The 18756-nt window shown below is 42.7% G+C and overlaps 1 protein-coding gene across 10 annotated transcripts; it reads left to right on the forward strand.

The window, feature by feature from the left end:
• Nucleotides 1-993: 993 nt before the first annotated feature.
• Nucleotides 994-18024, forward strand: LOC123103332 (histone-lysine N-methyltransferase TRX1). 10 transcript variants are annotated; one of them, XM_044524884.1, is made up of 25 exons: nt 996-1794; nt 1910-1961; nt 2058-2132; nt 2330-2543; nt 3101-3224; nt 3305-3409; nt 3547-3743; nt 4803-4895; nt 5010-5107; nt 5827-5985; nt 6861-6986; nt 7074-7121; nt 7206-7323; nt 7393-7458; nt 7549-7610; nt 7695-7751; nt 7827-7910; nt 8013-8163; nt 8521-8784; nt 9245-9306; nt 9495-9572; nt 10780-10875; nt 11630-11733; nt 11810-11950; nt 17638-18024. In XM_044524884.1, the coding sequence occupies exons 1-24, from the start codon at nt 1130-1132 to the stop codon at nt 11946-11948; spliced, it is 3237 nt and encodes a 1078-aa protein (XP_044380819.1). In that variant the 5' UTR covers nt 996-1129; the 3' UTR covers nt 11949-11950; nt 17638-18024. The 10 variants fall into 10 exon arrangements, with proteins under 10 accessions (XP_044380814.1, XP_044380815.1, XP_044380816.1 ...); XM_044524885.1 differs by having other exon boundaries at nt 8016-8163; XM_044524886.1 differs by having other exon boundaries at nt 7827-7895.
• Nucleotides 18025-18756: the final 732 nt, after the last annotated feature.

Here is an 18756-nt window from a genome sequence, read left to right on the forward strand (position 1 = left end):
CAACAATAAGGATTGACATTGTTCTTGACCGAGCAACGACCCTGCAGAGCTTCAATTCCCGGTGATAGAGGTGAGTAATTAGCGTGTGTGATTCTATCTTCATCTTGGACGTAAGAACAAATATGGATGGACGCTAATACAACAAACTGTCAAAGGAGCGATGCACATGCGTTTTGATTCAATCAACGATGAAGATGGATTTCTCTATCCGTTGACTTTTGATGCAAGCAAAGAAAGAGACTACTGTTTTTCTCGACTTGACATCAAGTACTATTGCCAATTCAACATATTTTTTCCTCAGTTCATATGCTAAACACTACAGAATTGATGGTTTGCTATTCCTTGGTTTGCGTGAAACCCTAATCACATTAGTCTGTTCTTGCAGGAAGGAACGGCAACACATGAGGCCAAACCGGGGATGGCGCAACCGGTCAAGGCATCCTCGTCGGGGCCTCCTTAGGAGTGAGCCGCCGCCGCCACATATTGCAAACAGAGGCAGGCTAGAGGTTAGACATGTGCATGTGTGGGCCTTTTAGCTTCGATCACCGCTCGAATTGTATGGAGCATGAGCCGGCTTGGACGGGAACTCCCCGGAGACGAGGCAAAGGGCAAGCTGGGGAGGGGGAGAAATCTTTGTCTCGTGGGAGAGGAGAGGATGAAGCTTAAGAGCGCGGGAAGAAAAACGGTTCGAGGAAGAAGACGATGATCTGGCCCCTCGTTTTATATTCAACGGCCCCGAGCCATCTGTTTCAAATCGACCGGTTTGCGTTTTTTTCCATATTTGAATGCTTAAGCCGGATACCATGCACTTTGATAGATCCCAATGCAAGTATAAAATCTGTCTAGAAATACTATTATTGTACCGAGATTCATATTCTTCTTATCACATCTAACTGGAAGCCTAATTGGAACACTGACGGAGAAGAAAAGAAGACCGCAGGGACCCCGTGGTATGATGGCGAGAAGACCAGCGAACGGGCAATGCACACTGGCACTGGCAACAACGGGAGACAGCAGCGCAGGCGCAGCAGCCAGCCAGCAGAGCGGAGGAGGGCTGCCGCGGAGAAAAGAAATCGGGAAATCCCCATCCAGCTCCGCGGTGAGAGAGATAGAGAGAGGCGCGGAGGCGATGCTAGCTCCCGCGCTGAGCCCCCCCAAAAGATTTGGCGACGCGTCGCCCACCCCAAACGGGAACCTCCCCCCCTCACTGAACCCCCCTGCAATCCCCAAATCCCCGAAAGCCCTAGGGCGTGCAGCGCTGGAGGAGCGGCACCCGAAACCCTACCCGCCGGCCATGGTGATCGCCGTGGAGGGGAGCTTCGTGCACCAGGACGAGGGGGAGGACGGGGACCACCCCATGCGCTACCTCCCCCTCGGCCGCGTCTACTCCTCCACCGCCCCCTGCCCGCCCCCCAAGAAGCCCCGCAGCTCCGCCTCCGCCGCCGCGGGCGCCAAGCCGCCCGTGATCGTCTACTACCGCCGTCGCCGCAAGAAGCCGCGGCTCGAGGAGCCACGACCGTCCTCGCCCGCCACAGCGCCGCGGCAGCCGGAGGAGGAGGAGGAGGCGCTGGGCAGGGGCTCGCGGCGGAAGCGCCCGCTCAAGCACGAGCTGCTCAGCCTGGGTTCCGCCCCGCCTGCATTGGGCGCGGATAGAGACGGGGAGGAGCTGCTGGGGCGACGGCAGCCGAGGCGCAGAGGGGGAGTGCAGAAGGAGAGCACTTCGGCGCCCCGGAGGCGACGGCGCCGCAGCAGCCAGCTGGAGGCCGCCTCTCCATCTGAGAAGAGATGGGTAGAGTAAGTTGGATCTGTGCTTGCTTCGCAATGAAACTCTCCTCACGGCTTCAGCAACAAGGAACGGCCAACTAGAATACTTGTTCTCTGTGTAATTTTGACGCCGGCTTTGTCGCAGGTTGGAAATTCAGGGTGCCGATCCGCAGGCGTTTGTCGGTTTAGTGTGCAAGGTAAGTTCTTGGCGACGTCTGTTCTGAGCATGTGGTTGTTTCATCACTATATGGAATGCAGCCAAACTGGGGCCTCAATTTTGATGGTGAATGCAGGTTTTCTGGCCCTTAGATGATGATTGGTACAAGGGTTCCATCACGGCCTACACGGAACTAACCAAGAAGCATTCTGTATGCTTTCTATATCCCTGGTTCTTATTTTTCTTATTCATGAAAAATTGCTGTGAGTTGAATTTGATAATCTTCTCTGCATTTTCCTTACTAAAAGGCTCGTTATGTGTCACTCTGTTTTCCATGTAATGTCCGCACTATGAAGAGTGCCATGTGAAATGTCGTGTAGTTGATATCTAAAGCTAAACGAATTGCAGGTGAAGTACAATGACGGTGAAGCAGAAGACCTTACCCTAGCTAATGAAAGGATACAATTTTCCATTTCATCCGAGGAAATGAAGAGCCTGAACCTGAAATTTGGAGCATCTAACCTGGATAAGAAGGGATACGATGAGCTGCTTGCACTTGCTGTCAGCTTTCATGACTACCAAGGTCTTGATCCAGATGATCTAGTGTGGGCTAAAATAACAGGTACTCCTATGTCTTTTTCTTATGAGTGCCGATGCTTCCAGCTGTTATCTGCGATTAGATGCCAATGGTCTTTTCTGTTTATTCTGTCAGTCATCACAAGTTTTATTCCATTGTTTGTAGTCATTGTCCAGATTACCTTGAACTTTTACCGTGTGATATTTTATTTATTCTAGTGTTTATGGTAGTTTTGCATCAACTTATACAACTTTATTTGATTTCTCATGCACATCACATGTGTTAGATGGTTAACTGTCTCTTTTTACAGAAAATGCTTTCTAATGTTAAGCCCAGTATTGATTTATTATTTGACATTTTCATTATTCATCTCCTCAATTACCTGTCATACTTGTTATTTGATAATTGAGTCCTATTTTCCTCTGCATTCCTACATTCCTAAAGTAAACAAGTGACATGGATTTCCCTTTCTGTTCAATTGTTTCATTCAGTTATGTGGTTGATTTGCCATCTTTCAGTGCTCCCTTTTATGTGTAGGCTTCTCACTTTTCCCAGTGACTTGAAATTTGTTCTCATGTAATGAGCCTGGTGTGCCTTAACAGGTCATGCAATGTGGCCAGCTGTTATAGTGGACGAGTCAAATGTTCATGCTAGCCGGGCCCTGAAGCCAATTCGGTTAGATCAATCAATACTTGTTCAATTCTTTGGCACCCATGATTTTGCAAGGTTTGGTTCTGTGAAAAGATTATAGCATATTTTTTCTTTTTCTTTCGAAGCAGTACACTAAAGTTGTGTTTGTACCTCAGGATTAAGTCGAAGCAGGCGGTGCCCTTTCTGAATGGCCTTCTTTCTTCCTTGCATCTCAAATGCAAGCAAACACGCTTCTCCCGAGGCTTAGAAGAAGCCAAGGAGTATGAGTCCAGAACCTCTTTTATATTTTTAAGCAATAATTGTTTTTTTCCTGAATACACATCATAGACTCGAAAGATTTTCTGTTATCTTGCATGATGCCCTATTGGTATGATACTGAAAAATACCGATTGTGTAGGTTTCTCCTCACACAACAGCTTCCAGAAAATATGTTGCAACTTCGGAAATCCATTGAAAATGATGGTTCTGATGTTAATGGCCAAGATGACGCGATAGGCTCTTGTGATAATTTATCAGAAGAAAGAGAAGAAGAAAATGGAGAGGATGCTGAAATGACTCAAATAGAACTAGGAAATCTTCGCGTGAGCAATCTAGGTATGTTCGAGTAAATAGTACAGTAGCCCCCCCCCCCCCCCCCCTAAATATAAGTTTAAAGATGCAAAAATGCTCCGGAAGCATGTCCATCCTACCCATCTCACGGATACCCTGTTTCTCACTTGAATCTTGGACTGCCCTTTTGAGCTACGATGCTGCCGCTTTATGCAAGTTTTCCTTGGTGGGAGACACAAGCAGACTTGGCACTTCTGGATAGCACTGTTTTTGAGTCGAGCGACTAGTCGTCGACTAATCGACGAGTCATAACTGGCAGGTTGACTCAAGATGTCGACTCGACTAGTTGGATGAGTCGCAACTAGTCGTGGTTTTCGAGTCGAACGACTCAATTTTTTTATTACAGACTATTAATAAGTATATACATATACTATGGTAATTTTATTGATGTCCAGGTATACATATACTCTGGTAATTTTATTGTACCTATTGCTTAACTTATGTCGACTTGTCGCATGTCGATTCATCGACCATGAGTCTTCTTGACTAGTCACAACTTGTCAAGAGTCGCTACCCCAGAACGACTCGTCGACTCAAAATGGAATTATATCTGTTCCAGAGATATGAACCTATGTTATATGTTCAAGGATGATGCAGTTCAGATTGCACTAGCACCAATAATCCAAAACACTGATCTGTTTTAGTTTGTTCTTCCTACCCATAACCCTTCAAAAGAAATAATTGATTTCCATTTACTCCCTCCATCCCAATTTATGTTGCGTCTTCATATTTTGTCATTTAACTTTATGTGCCATAAAAATTATACCATTGAAACTCCATTTTGATTGTGTTTAATGTAGGCATAGAAGGTTTCCATCAGAGAAATCATTCTGAACATTACTTAAGATGACACTATTGCCTTCGAGCATTTATGGAGCTCTTATTTGTCATATTCATCTTGTTATGCTGTTGTATATCTTCTGCTGACCTCTTTTCTTGGTGCTGACTGAGCTTTGCATGTTTATGTTTATATGCGTCTGCATTTCCTCCTTTGTTCGTTCTTCTTAGTGTATAACAAACCTGATTGTGTGAATTTCTTTCCAGGCAGGATAGTATCTGATTCAGACCATTTCCATAACAAAATGCACATATGGCCTGAAGGGTATACTGCTTTCAGGAAGTTCGCATCAGTAAAAGGTATTTGTTCAGCTCCAGACTGTCATCAAGCTTGCATGAAATTTGGAGTTCCATTTTGGAACAGTTTACTCTCATGAGAGTATGTTTTACGAGTACACTGTAATACTTTCACAGATCCACACCTAGTAACATCTTACAAAATGGAAGTACTGAGGAATTCAGATATTAAAGCACGACCGTTGTTTAGGGTGATCTCGGAAGATGGATTGCAGGTAAGCAGATTGAAATTTTTGTACTAGTACCAATCCTGTTTCTGTTGATACTCCATTTTGCTGAATCTTTAGTGTTAAGCGTAGGCGTAAAGCATATCATGATGTTGTGTTTCATTGCCATGTATGGAAGGGATATCCTAAGGACCAATGCAGATGATAGTTTCTTAGCAATATCATTGTGTTGTCACAATGAATATTGCTGTCTGTATCACTTGCTAAAGTTTAGTTTACTATTATGAAGAAATTCACATATATAAGCTAGTGTCCTCGTCTCATTGTGCATGTTGCATGATGCTGTGATGGAATGTTTGCTTTACTATACTTGTAGATGATGCTCTAATAATAGCTCGCTTAGGTGGCATTGTGATTAAATGTACCTTGAACTGCAGTAAATAGCTGCCTTCATATATTCCTGGCTGTGTTGCATCATCTTCTCATTAGATTATTTCAGTATTTCCTACTTCCGCTGGCTAAGTTTCTGCAGCAGATTATAAAATAGGTTCAGTGCAACACAGTGCAGTAACCACAAACTTGAGTCTCTTCTCAAATCAGCCAATTTATTTGCTGCTCTGAATGATCACTGCACGGTTCATTAAAAAGAGCATATTTTAGGATTATCAGCGAAACCCTCTTGATATGCCTTGGATATAGCAGCATTTTGACAAATTCAGCAGTTCGGAATCTGTACATTTACTAACATGATGTCTTTTGTTGACCAGATTGATGGCTCTACGCCTAATGCATGCTGGAAGGAGATATACTGCAGGATAAAAGAAAAACAGTGCAATGTTACCTCGGAACTGGAAGGAAATGTTTGTCAGAGATCTGGTTCTGACATGTTTGGCTTTTCAAACCCACAAATTAGGCAGCTTATTCAGGTTTTTAAACAAATAGCTTTCATGGTTTTCACGCTTCATTTTATCAGTATTACTTTTGTTAGGCAGTGCATTGGTGCTAGACAATTAATTCATCTTTAAGAAAGGTCTTTTGTTTTTTTTATAAATGCACATTTGTTTTGATAATCATTTCTGTAAGTCTAAGTTTTGTCTATGGCCTTTTGTTATTTGTATTTCAGTTCAGTATTATTGGTTATTTGATTTATACCCACCCATGTATCTGGTACTGGACTTTTGTGGATTGGAAGTTTTGTTGTTTCTGTGAATATGTGATTGGCTGATGCCATACACTTCAGCCGTCAACCTAGTATTTCAAATTAGTCAACACTCTTTTTTTACTTAGTTTGGCGATGCTTCCCATTGCTTCAGATAGCCCTTTTGTTGGATAAGGAGACATTACCATTTATTGCAAATTCATATTTTGTTCATTCATACTAGTATTACATTATGATCAGGAAAGAGCCAATGCGTTCTTTAATGCCTGAATTCTTCCTCATGGACAAAAAGGAGAATATATTTTTTGTTTATCTTGTTCACCCTGAGGTTGGGATTGAATAAATCATTTATGTTGGTGAATTTACTTTTATGCTTTGATACTACCGTGCTCGCCTTACCAGCATTTCCTACCATTTTCCACAAAAAAAGAGTTGTCTTTGGTGAAAGCATTGATGCACATATTGTAGATGCGTGTTTACAAGTTTCATTGAAAAATGGAAATCATTGTTGCCATGTAGTGATGCCATTCTCTGTCAGGGCTTTTGCCTTCTTCTTTGTATTGACTTCATATTGGTATGCTTTAGATAATGCATACCATCCTTTATCTTTGTTAACTTCAAAGTTACTTGTGTATTTGTTAGGAGTTGCCAAATGCAAGGTCGTGTTTGAAGTATTTTGAAAATGGTGGGGATACCCTCCGTGGTTACAGAGCTGTTCATGTTAATTGGAAAGATCTAGACTTTTGCAGTGTTTGTGATATGGATGAGGTAAATGATCCTAATCCTATTCTCATGCTTATTCAAAATGCAAGTAATGAAACTGAAAAGTTACTTAAATTCTCTTTTGCCTTCCAGGAGTATGAAGACAATTTGTTCTTACAATGTGACAAGTGCCGTATGATGGTATACACTTACAGGATCACTCAACTCCATGAATATTGTCAAATATAAGTATTAACAAATCCTGACAGCCTTAACGTGATTCAGGTTCATGCTCGGTGCTATGGCGAACTAGAACCATTGAATGGAGTACTTTGGTTATGCAACCTGTGCCGACCTGGGGCACCTCGCGTGTCCCCACGATGCTGCCTATGTCCTGTCACAGGTATACAATTGTGTTGGACTTCTTGCAAAGCGAGTCTATGTACTTATAAGATGCAATCTCTGTTTGTAGGGGGTGCAATGAAACCTACAACAGATGGCCGTTGGGCTCATCTAGCATGTGCAATATGGATTCCTGGTATAATAACTTAACCACTCCATATATTTTCTTAGTGGTATCATATCATGACATACTTTAGTTTTCTTATTAATCTTATATTGGTTGCAGAAACATGCTTAAAAGATGTAAAGAGAATGGAACCCATTGATGGATTGAGCAAAATCAACAAGGTTTTCACCCCTTCCACTCTTGACTTAGGTGACAGTTTTTGGAGCATTTTTGTAGAAACATTTTCAGTTTTAAGTTATCTCCAGGACCGCTGGAAACTTCTATGCAGCATTTGTACAGTTGCTTATGGAGCTTGCATACAGGTACTTCAGGAACTGTTTAAGCTTATGTTGTGACACCTATAATATATTATGACCCTTCTCCATGCATCAATGTAGTGCTCACATCCTACTTGTCGAGTTGCATATCACCCGCTCTGTGCACGTGCTGCTGATCTATGTGTTGAGGTAAATTACTTCAATGTAAGTGACCCTACTTTCTTGGGGACTAATTTTATACCTTAATTAGTACTATGTTAATTTTAGCTTGAAGATGATGACAAAATCCATCTCATGTTACTTGAGGAGGATGAGGACCCATGTATTCGTCTACTCTCGTATTGCAAGAAGCACAGACAACCATCTACTGAACGTCCATCTCTTGAAAGTAATCTTGGTAACCCTGCTCAGTTAGTTCAGACAGACGCGGCTTCATCATCTGGTTGTGCAAGGACTGGTAATAGCAATGTTTATTTGACTAGCATCTTTCCAAAAGTTCTGCACATATTCATTTTGGTTGTGTATTAAGATAGTCACTTTTAACTATCCTCACAAAAGAAACACCTTAAACAATATGCCCTGTTGAATTTTGCTCTCCTGTTCAGCTTTTTTATATAGATTTGTTGCTCAGATATTATTATTATTATTATTGTTTTGGTTTGAAAGTGAATCTTGAAGTCTTATGGGATGGGGTTGCCTAGTTCTTGAAAGGCTATGTTTGTTTATTAGTAGACGATCTCCTATCCTTATGATTACCTATCTATGCTGTTCTCGCTCCTCGGTGACATCTCTGTTTACTCATTCCTTTGTTCAGAGCCCTATAATTTTCACCGGAGAAGAGGCCAACAACAACCTCAAGTTACAGCTACTGCTTCTGTAAAGCGTTTGTATGTGGAGAACATGCCTTATATTGTTAGTGGCTACTGCCAAAATAAAGTAGGCTGTGATACTAGCTGTGAACCAATTCAATCAGTCGCCTTGTTGGATGCTGCATCACAAGAAGCTTCTGTCAATGTGTCTTCTATGGCTGAAAAATATAAAAGCATGAAGGCCACATTCAGGAAGAGACTAGCTTTTGGTGAGTTTCACTAATCTTTGAACCAATGGCATCTCCATAGCATTATTTCTGAAGATGATTAGTTTCTTTTTTATTATCTTGTTGAAGAAAAAAAAGTGTGTTTTGTGGTCTTATTTATTTGCAAAGCATCTTTTTTTACTTTTAACTTGAATACACTAATTGGTTACTACACATACTGTATCATATAAGTATTTATCAACTGCTGCTTCATCATTTATGCTGTTCTGTTAACTCTTTTGTGGATGCTAGATGAATCATTTTCTGCAATAATAGTCAAATCTATAGGAAGTGTATACGATCTTGGTATAAATCTGTCCGGTGAAAACATGTGCATATATTAGCATGAGCTCTATAATGAGACATGCCAGTGGGTGGATTATAACTGAAACTTAGTATTAGTTTGGGATTCTGATTTATGCTTTCTATGAATTGTGTTTTATGTTATGATTTTTCTTGGCAGGAAAATCAAGAATTCATGGGTTTGGTGTTTTTGCAAAGGTTGCACACAATGCAGGAGACATGGTATGTTTCTGTAACTTCCCCTTATAGATTGTGGTCGCTTCTGGAAAGGAGATGGGTTTCTTTTAGGGAAGATTTTGTAACTGCCTGATAGCACTGCAAACAGTAAAATATGTCGATTATTTGAAGATGACTGTGATGCTATTTGTGCTAATGTTCTGAAATTCTCTATTTTGTATCTACTTGTTCAGATGATCGAATACATAGGGGAGCTTGTTAGGCCACCGATATCAGACCTTAGAGAGCGGCGTATATACAACTCTTTGGTGGTAAGTTCTGTTTGGAATTTACATCTTTTGGGTGTTCAGAATTGTTGATACGTCAATATGCACAACAAAATTTTGCAGCTTTTAATATGGTTGCTTGTACGATGATCTTATGTTGAATGGGTGTCAGCTATTATTACATGAGCATGGGTGTGGAGACCTTCCCACACGTCCTCTGACCCTGTGTGCTCTGACCATTATCCATGACGCCACTAGTATCCACGTCATGCCCCTTTCCCTCTTGCTGCCTCCCGCTCTGCCTCTCCTTCGTCTAGCGATGGTTTTGTTGCTGGCCAGCGGCACAGTGGAGACAAGAATGAACACAGAACCCATTCCTACCTTTAGGTTGTTGAATGGTAACTTTCAACTTCACAAAAGTAAGCATTTAAGTGGAGCACTTCCAGTTTTCAACTGGTACCAACTGTCCATTCTAATATATTCATGACATCTGGAATTAACAGACCTTCAACTGATAAAACCAACTGTCGATTTTAGCAAATATATGAAATTCAACCCCAACCCCCCCTCCAAACTCACAACTGGTACTCTCTCTGTCCCTATTTACATGTCACTCTTGTTGTTTGTGATAAAATTTCGACCATTAATTTCACTGATAATATATTAATTATATGTAATAAAAATGTACAAACTGCATTTTAATACGTACAAATTAAATGGTGCACGTTTTGTGACACAACCCACATATTTTTGGTCAAAGTTGAACCTCGAATAACGTGTGCGCCATATAAATAGCGACAGAGGGAGTAGTAGCTTTTAAATCGAAGTATTGGTGAAAAGAATTTGAGGGACGAAAACGTCAGGAGAGAACCATGTACCCGATTTGGTTAAACAAAGAAAATGAAAGGGATTGAATGAAGGGTCAATAGAGGACTAAAAATTCCGACAGTACTGTACATAAATTAGAAGATTATAGACCATACATATATTTTCTCACGGTCAGTCATAAATGGATATCTCTTGTATCTAATAGGTTCTGCTTGCATGCTTGTCACTGTAACACTAATCAATGTATGTTAGAATTAACTTTCTTTATATTTGGTACACATGGTCCAGCTTGGTACCCACTGTCTCAAAATGTTAGCTCAGTATACATGCCTCCATGATACTGGTAGAAAACACCTGTTATCTAACTATGCTCTACTTGGATAGTAATTACAATCTGTTAACTACTCAAAGTAACTCCATGCAGGGTGCTGGGACATACATGTTCAGGATAGATGATGAGCGTGTTATTGACGCTACACGAGCAGGAAGCATAGCCCATTTGATCAATCACTCATGCGAGGTAAGAAAAATCTTGGTCTACTATGCATGTGCTTTCCACTTTGTTAGCAGCTCAGATCCCTTCATATCTTTTATGTGCTGAGGAGTATGGATTATATTCTCATTAATTGTTGTATAACCTTGGCATGGTATTTCTTCGAATTCTGGGCCACTACATACTGTACATATGGGTGGTTGGACAATGGGGTATATTTTGAGGAAATTCATGTTGAACATTACTTGTGCCTATTCTGGCCATATTTTTTTTACCAAAATAAGAAGTCGTCATGAAAAAGGAATATAGTACAATTGGCACGAGGATGTCTCTTTTGAAGCAAATAAATTTTCACAACGAGTTATGAAAAATTTATACTTGTTTGAAGATAAGGGGATAATCAGCTTTACCATACACTTTGTATGTTGGCCTTATGTTGTGTCAGCTTATTAAATATCAAACTGTTTGTTCTAACAGTTCAGAGGCACTACTATTAATGATGACATACTGTTGTATTGCGTTACTGCATAGTGCATACTCCCTCCGTCCGGAAAAGCTTGTCCCTCAAATGGATGTATCTAGCAAGATACATCCATTTGAGGGACAAGCTTTTTTGGACGGAGGGAGTACATGAGTGATCAGGTTGATGGGAATGGTTTCGTCATATAGCTGTCTGCTGGCATACTCTAGTCTAATCTTTACCATTTTTAGTTTTTGATCTTATATTTGCTTTTATGGTATTTTGGTAGGCAATTTTCATGATATCTCTTCATCATTGCAGCCTAATTGTTATTCGCGTGTGATAAGTGTTCTTGGGGATGAGCATATCATCATTTTTGCAAAGCGGGATATAGACCCATGGGAAGAGTTGACCTATGATTATAGGTCAGATCTGAATATCATATTGCTTTTGGTCTCTCTCACGTTGTAGTTTTACCAATAATTTATATGCTTTATTCAGGTTTGTTTCGAATGAACAACGGCTTCCTTGTTATTGTGGATTTCCAAAATGCCGGGGAGTTGTTAATGATGTTGAAGCAGAGGTCCAATCAACCAAAATAAGAGTCACCAGAAGTGAATTATTTCAGCAAAAAGACTAATGGTCAGTCCTTCCTATGCAAGTGTTAGTGGGAAGTCGAACTACCGACAATATTTATCATTTTATCTATTTCTCCAATTCAATAATAAATGGCGGCACATTGCTTGTGGTGTCTGATGCCCTATCGACGTTTCTTTGGGTGCAAGCTCTAATAATAGATACACATGATGTGGAGGAAGTCCTCCAAAAATTATGGAATTTACATGTTATGTGTATGACAATTACAACTCGTCAACACTAATTAAGGCCTGTATTGCAATGTTAAAGGGGATTAGCAATTACTCCGTATCTGTCATAGGTCTCATGATCGATGCACAGCAGTTGCGCCCCCCACCACCAGGGTTGTATGAACAAGGATTGATGTTAATTATTTCTGAACATGTTATGTGTATGACAATTACAACTCGTCAACACTAATTAAGGCCTGTATTGCAATGTTGAAGGGGATTAGCAATTACTCCGTATCTGTCATAGGTCTCATGATCGATGCACAGGAGTTGCGTCCCCCACCACCAGGGTTGTGTGAACAAGGATTGATGTTAATTATTTCTGAACATGGTTTAGTTTAGCGCATGAATATATAATGTTGAATGGTTTTTATTAGTGAGTTGGTTAAAATTTTCATAACACACTCTTGGCTTGTGTTGGTTCTCTAGATTGAATCAGTTAGGATTGGCTAAAAGCATCCATATAAGTTAGTGCATCTCAGCGCTAATACTTGTATATCCCCTCTGGTTACTACTGCAAAGACTTGATCGGGCAGAAAATAATGGATGTCCCTGGACATGTACCATGTCTCAATAATTGTGAAGACTGGTGCAAAATGGAGCAGTTTGCTGCTTGACATCTGGATTGGTATATCATTGTATAAGCATGAGTCGGTCGCTTTGGCTTGGCGTGGGTTAGACCTATGGAATAGTGAATTGTTATCAGGAATGAGGTGGTTATCAGCTTGCTGTTAGGAGCTGGCTATACTGGTCATGGAAAGTTTGATCAGCTTCAGCGCATATCCAAGGGGAGTCCCCATAGCTGCCCCAATTGTTCGGACAGACAGCCCGTAACACAAGAACAACAAAGCTTTTAGTCTACAAATTAGGGTATGCTAGAGTTGAAACCCATAAGATCTTGTAACCTAGTCATGGTTCTGTCGTGGATAGCTAACTTCCACACCCCCTATCCATGGCTAGTTCTTTGATGATATTCCAATCCTTTAGGTCTCTGTATGTCGAATCGCCGTCCTATGGAACCTGGCTCTTAGGTTTTGTGGCACTCTTGTCACAGAGGACCCCCAAAACTTGGTGCCACGTCATCGATTTGCTTTGGTTCGATGGATCAATCTGCATCAATATCAACATCTTTCTGCAACATGTACCCCAAACATCAAAAGGTGTCCTTCTGAGGTACCGCCTGCTCATCGAGGCTAACCTCCTCATGCCTAATAGTAATGATGAAACCACACCTCTTGTACTTGGTTTTAATCCTACTAAGCCTAAAACCTTTCGATTCCGAAGTCTCTCCACAACTAACTTTCTATTAACCCCTGTCCGACTAGCACCACATAATCTGCAAAGAGCATATGCCATGGGATATGTATATTCCTTGCGACCTCATCAATCACCAAAGCAAAAAGATAAGGGCAATTCCAATGCGGATCACCAAATAACCCCTAAATGTTTGGACCAGACATCCCATACATTTTTTGCCATCTAACATTGATCACCAAATTTGTCCGGACATCCGAAATCCCACAAATCGGAACCAAACGTAGGGGTGGTTTGCAGGCGTCCGGAGATTTGCCATGTAGGCCTTTGACAACGCGAACCCACGTCAATAACCCTCGTTCTGCTTTGCCTAGAATCCTCACTCCGCTTTTCGCGCCGCATTCATGCCGGTCAAAGAGGACTTGATCGGATGAGATGTTTCACTACATGCATTTATGCGTGTTGACCTGCCAGCTGTGTGTCTGACATTCACATTGGCACGTTGTTCGAGAAGCCTACTCCGTTTGCTGCCCGCGTTGAAGTAGAGCCAGTTCGTTTGCCCTGGTATTTAAGCTGTCCGACCGCTGACGCAAACCTTACACCCCCGCCCCTCCTCCCCCCAAATCCATGGAACTCCAGCTCTGGCCGCCTTGATGGGCAAGTCGGACGGCCCGAAGTGGTTCTTCGTGACCCCCACCGGCCCTGGCGGGTGCTCCTGGTGCCGACAATCACATTCTCTGGGCCCGTCAGCATCGACCGCTGCGTCGTAGGTGAAGCCGGAGCCCATCTCCTCGAACGTCGTGGAGTAGCAACAACCGCCCCTCCTTGCTGAGGCCGCCGCGATGGACGAGGAGTCATGGTACTACCGTGGTCTGGTGCCGCCTTCCCTGCTGCTCCCGCTCAACAGCGGCATCCAAATCAAACACCGCATGAAGGAGCCGTAGTCCCCTACGTAGCAAGGTGGCGCCGCTGTCCCTGGCCGTCGATAGTCCGAGATCCAGTGGCGCCTAGTTGTCGCCGCGAAGGAGGAGCTACTTTCCCTGCCTTGGCGATAGTCTGGGAGCCCACCCGGTCGCCGTGGAGTCGCCCTATCCGGCGATCTCCAAAGCATGCGACCACCTTGCCTAATACCTCTATTGGCGGCGATGACGACTCGTCCTGCACAATAATGTCGGCCTCCCGGGTGGCTTTCGAGGCGGCGTACCGGGAGTGGCGCAACGCGCGATGCCAGGCGTCGTTCTGCTGTCGGATGTTGCGCCGCCTTGGGTCTCGGCAGACAAGTGCCCGTGGGGGCTTGGGCCGCTGATCGGTCCACGACCACCATGGAGACCTCCACTCGCCGCTGCCGGATCAACGACCAGCTCCACAAAGAGGGGCTGGAGGAGTCCGAGTGCTTGGCCCGGTTCAAAGGCAATGGCAGTCGGTGCTAGGCGGAGGCAGTGGAGCAGCTGCATCACGAGCGCGCTACGGCGGCCGATCAGGGCTGCCATGACCATTGGCGGGCCTTCTACCAACTGGAAGGACGGCGATGGTGACGACAACAAGGTGTCAATGGCCTTGGAGGCCATGCCTACCAGGTCACTGTCCGGCACCTCACTTAGTTTAGTTTAGGCTTAGTTAAAATTTTGTTCAATTTAGTTGGAACTTTGTTAAATTTCGTCCTTTGGTTGTAGTATATCAAAATTTAACAAATATCATCCTTTTTTGAAAGATCCGTTTGAAATGGGGTCGACATTTGGTGATTACGATTGGATGGCCTCCGCCCCCATTGCTGTTCGTGGACATGTCCGGATGTGCCTACAGACATTTGATGATGTCTGTTTTGGTGATCCGTGTTGGAGTTGCCCTAAGAGCTCAAAGCTGACACTTGGTGCAGTCCTATTTTAAATATGAAAAGCCATTGGTGTCATCATCACTTGTTTGAACACTTGTCACAACATTATCGCACATGCCTTGATGAGGATAATGTACTTTGTTGGGACTTTGTGTTTCTCCAAGGCCCACCATATGACATTCTGTGGTCTCTTATCGTAGGCCTTCTCCAAGTCAATGAACACCATATGCAGGTCTTTTTTTGTGCCCCGTATCCCTCCATAAGTTGTCGTACCCAGAAAATAACTTCCATGGTCGACCTCCCAGGCATGAAACCAAACTGATTTTTTTGTCACGCTTTGTCATTCTTCTTATGCGGTGCTCAATGACTCTCCCATACTTCATTTTATGGCTGATCAACTTAAATCCACGGTAATTAGTACAGCTTTGAATACCCCCCTTATTCTTGAAGTTGGTACATTCTTTGGGCATCTTGTTTGGCCTAAAAATGAGGTTGAACAACTTAGTTAGCTACGCTCCAAGGCATCTCCACACTTCAATTGGGATACAATCAGGGCTCATCACCTTGCCTGCTTTCTTCCTTTTTAAAGTCTCCTTGATCTCAGACGGATTGGTTGCACAAAATGTTTGTTGGTATCATGAAAGGAGTCGTCCAGCTCAATGGCTGAGCTCCCATTCTCTCCATTGAACAGTTTGTTGAAGTACTCTCTTCATCTATTCTTGATCTCCTTGTCCTTAACCAGAATTTGATCTGTTCCATCCTTGATGCATTTGACTTGGTTGTCATTCCCCATCTTCCTTGGTAGTCCCTTTCGCTTCCCTCATGTTTAAACTCTGAAAGAGGCCCGACCCATTGCTTCACTCGCAGCTCGCTTTGTGGTCTCTTTGTCACCTTGTACTTCTATATGTTGTCTGCACTCCTATCCAGGTGTAGGGGAACATTCTTTCTTCTCCTTAATAGCCTTCTGGCATCATTGTTCCACCACTTGGTAACCTTCGCTTCGCTTGTACTTGACCTCAAACTCCTCTTAAGCCACCTTTCGAACTCAAGTTGCCATCTTCATCCACCTATTGTTTGCATAACCTCCTTCCTCCCAAGAACCCTCCTTAATAACCCCCTCCTTGAAAGCCTGAGTTGCCTCCCCTTGAGCTTCCACCACTTCGTTCTAGCGACTTTGACGCACTTATTCCGCCAGACAGATATCTGAAAGTGGAAGTAAGCCAGCACCAAGCTTATGTCGTGGGACAACACTCTCTTTAGGTATCACCAATCTAGGCAAAAACCCGTCTGTCTTCTCTTCTCGAGAGAATGAAATCAATCTGGCTAGAGCGTTAACCACCACTACAAGTCACTAGATGGGATTCTCTCTTTCTAAAGAGGTTGCTAGCTATGATCATTTCGTAGGCTAAAGCGAAGCTTACATTTGGTTTCTTGGATGCATAGGATATCAGCACCTTCTCACCGTTGTATCACTAACTCCCGTAACTTACCCGCCAGGGACCCTACCTTCGAGCTACCTAAGCGGATCCTACTTGGCTTGGCTAGCTTCCTTACCCTTCATATTTGTCAAGTCAAATGCGAAGACCCTTGCTCATATTTCATTACACCTGGGCATCGATGTAGCGTGCCACTAAGGATGCGATGACCTTATCCTTGCCCACCTATCACCGTATCCATATCAACATACGACTCACCAAAGGGGTGAGGGCCTGACCCTTGCCCATTTAAACGCCACACCTGGGTTCAGATATGGCACGCCCCTAAGAGGGTTACGCCCCAACGGGCAGTCCAAACAAAAAATACCGTCCTACGGTCCTCCCCAAACCGGCCCCATTGTCCATACAGTTCGGACTGCCCTAAACCCAGCCCAAATGTTGGTCAGATATGGGCTGTCTGGACATGTCCGCCATGTCAGACCGAACAAGCCGGCCCCACCCCAAACCAACCAAATCGATATCTTTAGATTTGAACTATGTACTCCGGATAATATTTATGTTTGAATTATGTATTTTTAAATTTGAGCTGTTTATTCTATGTTCAATCTAAACCTTTCTAGTATTCAACAAGTTTGTTTGAAAAAAAATGAGAAGGGCAAAAAATGGGGCCAACAAATGGGGAGGGGTGAAATGGACCCCGCTGTTGTAGGGGCGGAAAATGGAGGAGCCGGATCCCTGCTGTCCGTGGACATATATGGGGCTAAAATTTGCTACTTGCCCTTGGAGATGCTCAGCCGGATATTATCTGAAGCATTGGTATTCCACTGGAGTCAATGCTATGTGTAGCCCTACCAATCGAGGCATCTAGCAAATATATTTTAACAAAATTGTTATTGTTATTACGTGATTGCAGCCATTCTGACACTTCAATTTTCGCAGAGTGGGTATCTGGAAATGCCCAAGGCTTGGATTTACTGAATTGAGGAACTGCGGTGCTGCCAGTGCTTGCTGTGTTATTCTCAAGTTGACCGGCTTTATGATTCTAGGAATGCTAACGATTCATTCTCACATTGTTTTAGATGGAATGCCAGTGTAGTGTATAGATACTCAGAAGTAGGTTGGGCAATCCAACATGCATGATTGCCAACCATAACTGAAATTGATGATCATGTAGGGCATCAAAAATATTCAGAGTTTACATGTAATTCGGCCATTCACTGTTTCCAGTGTGCCCTGCCATAGGCACAGCCCATTTGATGTTTAAGAAGTCATGATGTTAAGTGGTGACTGAAAGACTTGCTAATGCTAATTGTTATCAGTTGTAAACCATGTGCCTGTCATCGTGTTTATTTTCTTTTCCTGTCGTAATGAACATGCTGTTACTGATTTATTGGCTGCTGCTTGGTTTCGGTGTTTGAACTCGCTATTCAAGGTCTTGTGTAACGTTTGCCTAAAAAAGCACACCCCTAGGTGGCGGTAACACCAAATGATGGGTTGATGGCACATACATCATGATTTTACACAAATCAACGATGGTAACATGCATCATGACTAGCACACATGAGACTACCTATAGTGGGAGTAACATAGACTAGAATACATGAGACTACCTATAGTGGGAGTAACATACTCCCTCTGGTCCTTTTTAGTTCGCATATAAGATTTGATTAAAGTCAAGCCTCGTAAAGTTTGACCAACTTTATAGAAAAAAGTATCAACATTCACAATCTGAAATCAATACCAATAGATGTGTCATGACTTAAAGTTTCATATTGTATAACTTTAGCATGGCAGATGTTGATATTTTTTCATATAAATACGGTCAAACTTTATGAAGTTTGACTTTAGATTCTAATATGCAGAGTAAAAAGGACCGGAGGGAGTACTTGTCTTTCTAGGCATTTCAACAAGTGACTACATACGGAGCAAAATAAGTGAATTTACACTCTAAAATATGTCTATATACATCGTATGTAGTAGTTATTTAAAATGTTTAGAAAAACAAATATTTAGAAACGGAGGGAGTAGATGAAACCTAAGCAAAAAAAATGATGTGCC

The sequence above is a fragment of the Triticum aestivum genome, chromosome 5A (genome assembly GCF_018294505.1).
Source record: "Triticum aestivum cultivar Chinese Spring chromosome 5A, IWGSC CS RefSeq v2.1, whole genome shotgun sequence".
In the NCBI taxonomy this organism is placed as follows: domain Eukaryota; kingdom Viridiplantae; phylum Streptophyta; class Magnoliopsida; order Poales; family Poaceae; genus Triticum; species Triticum aestivum.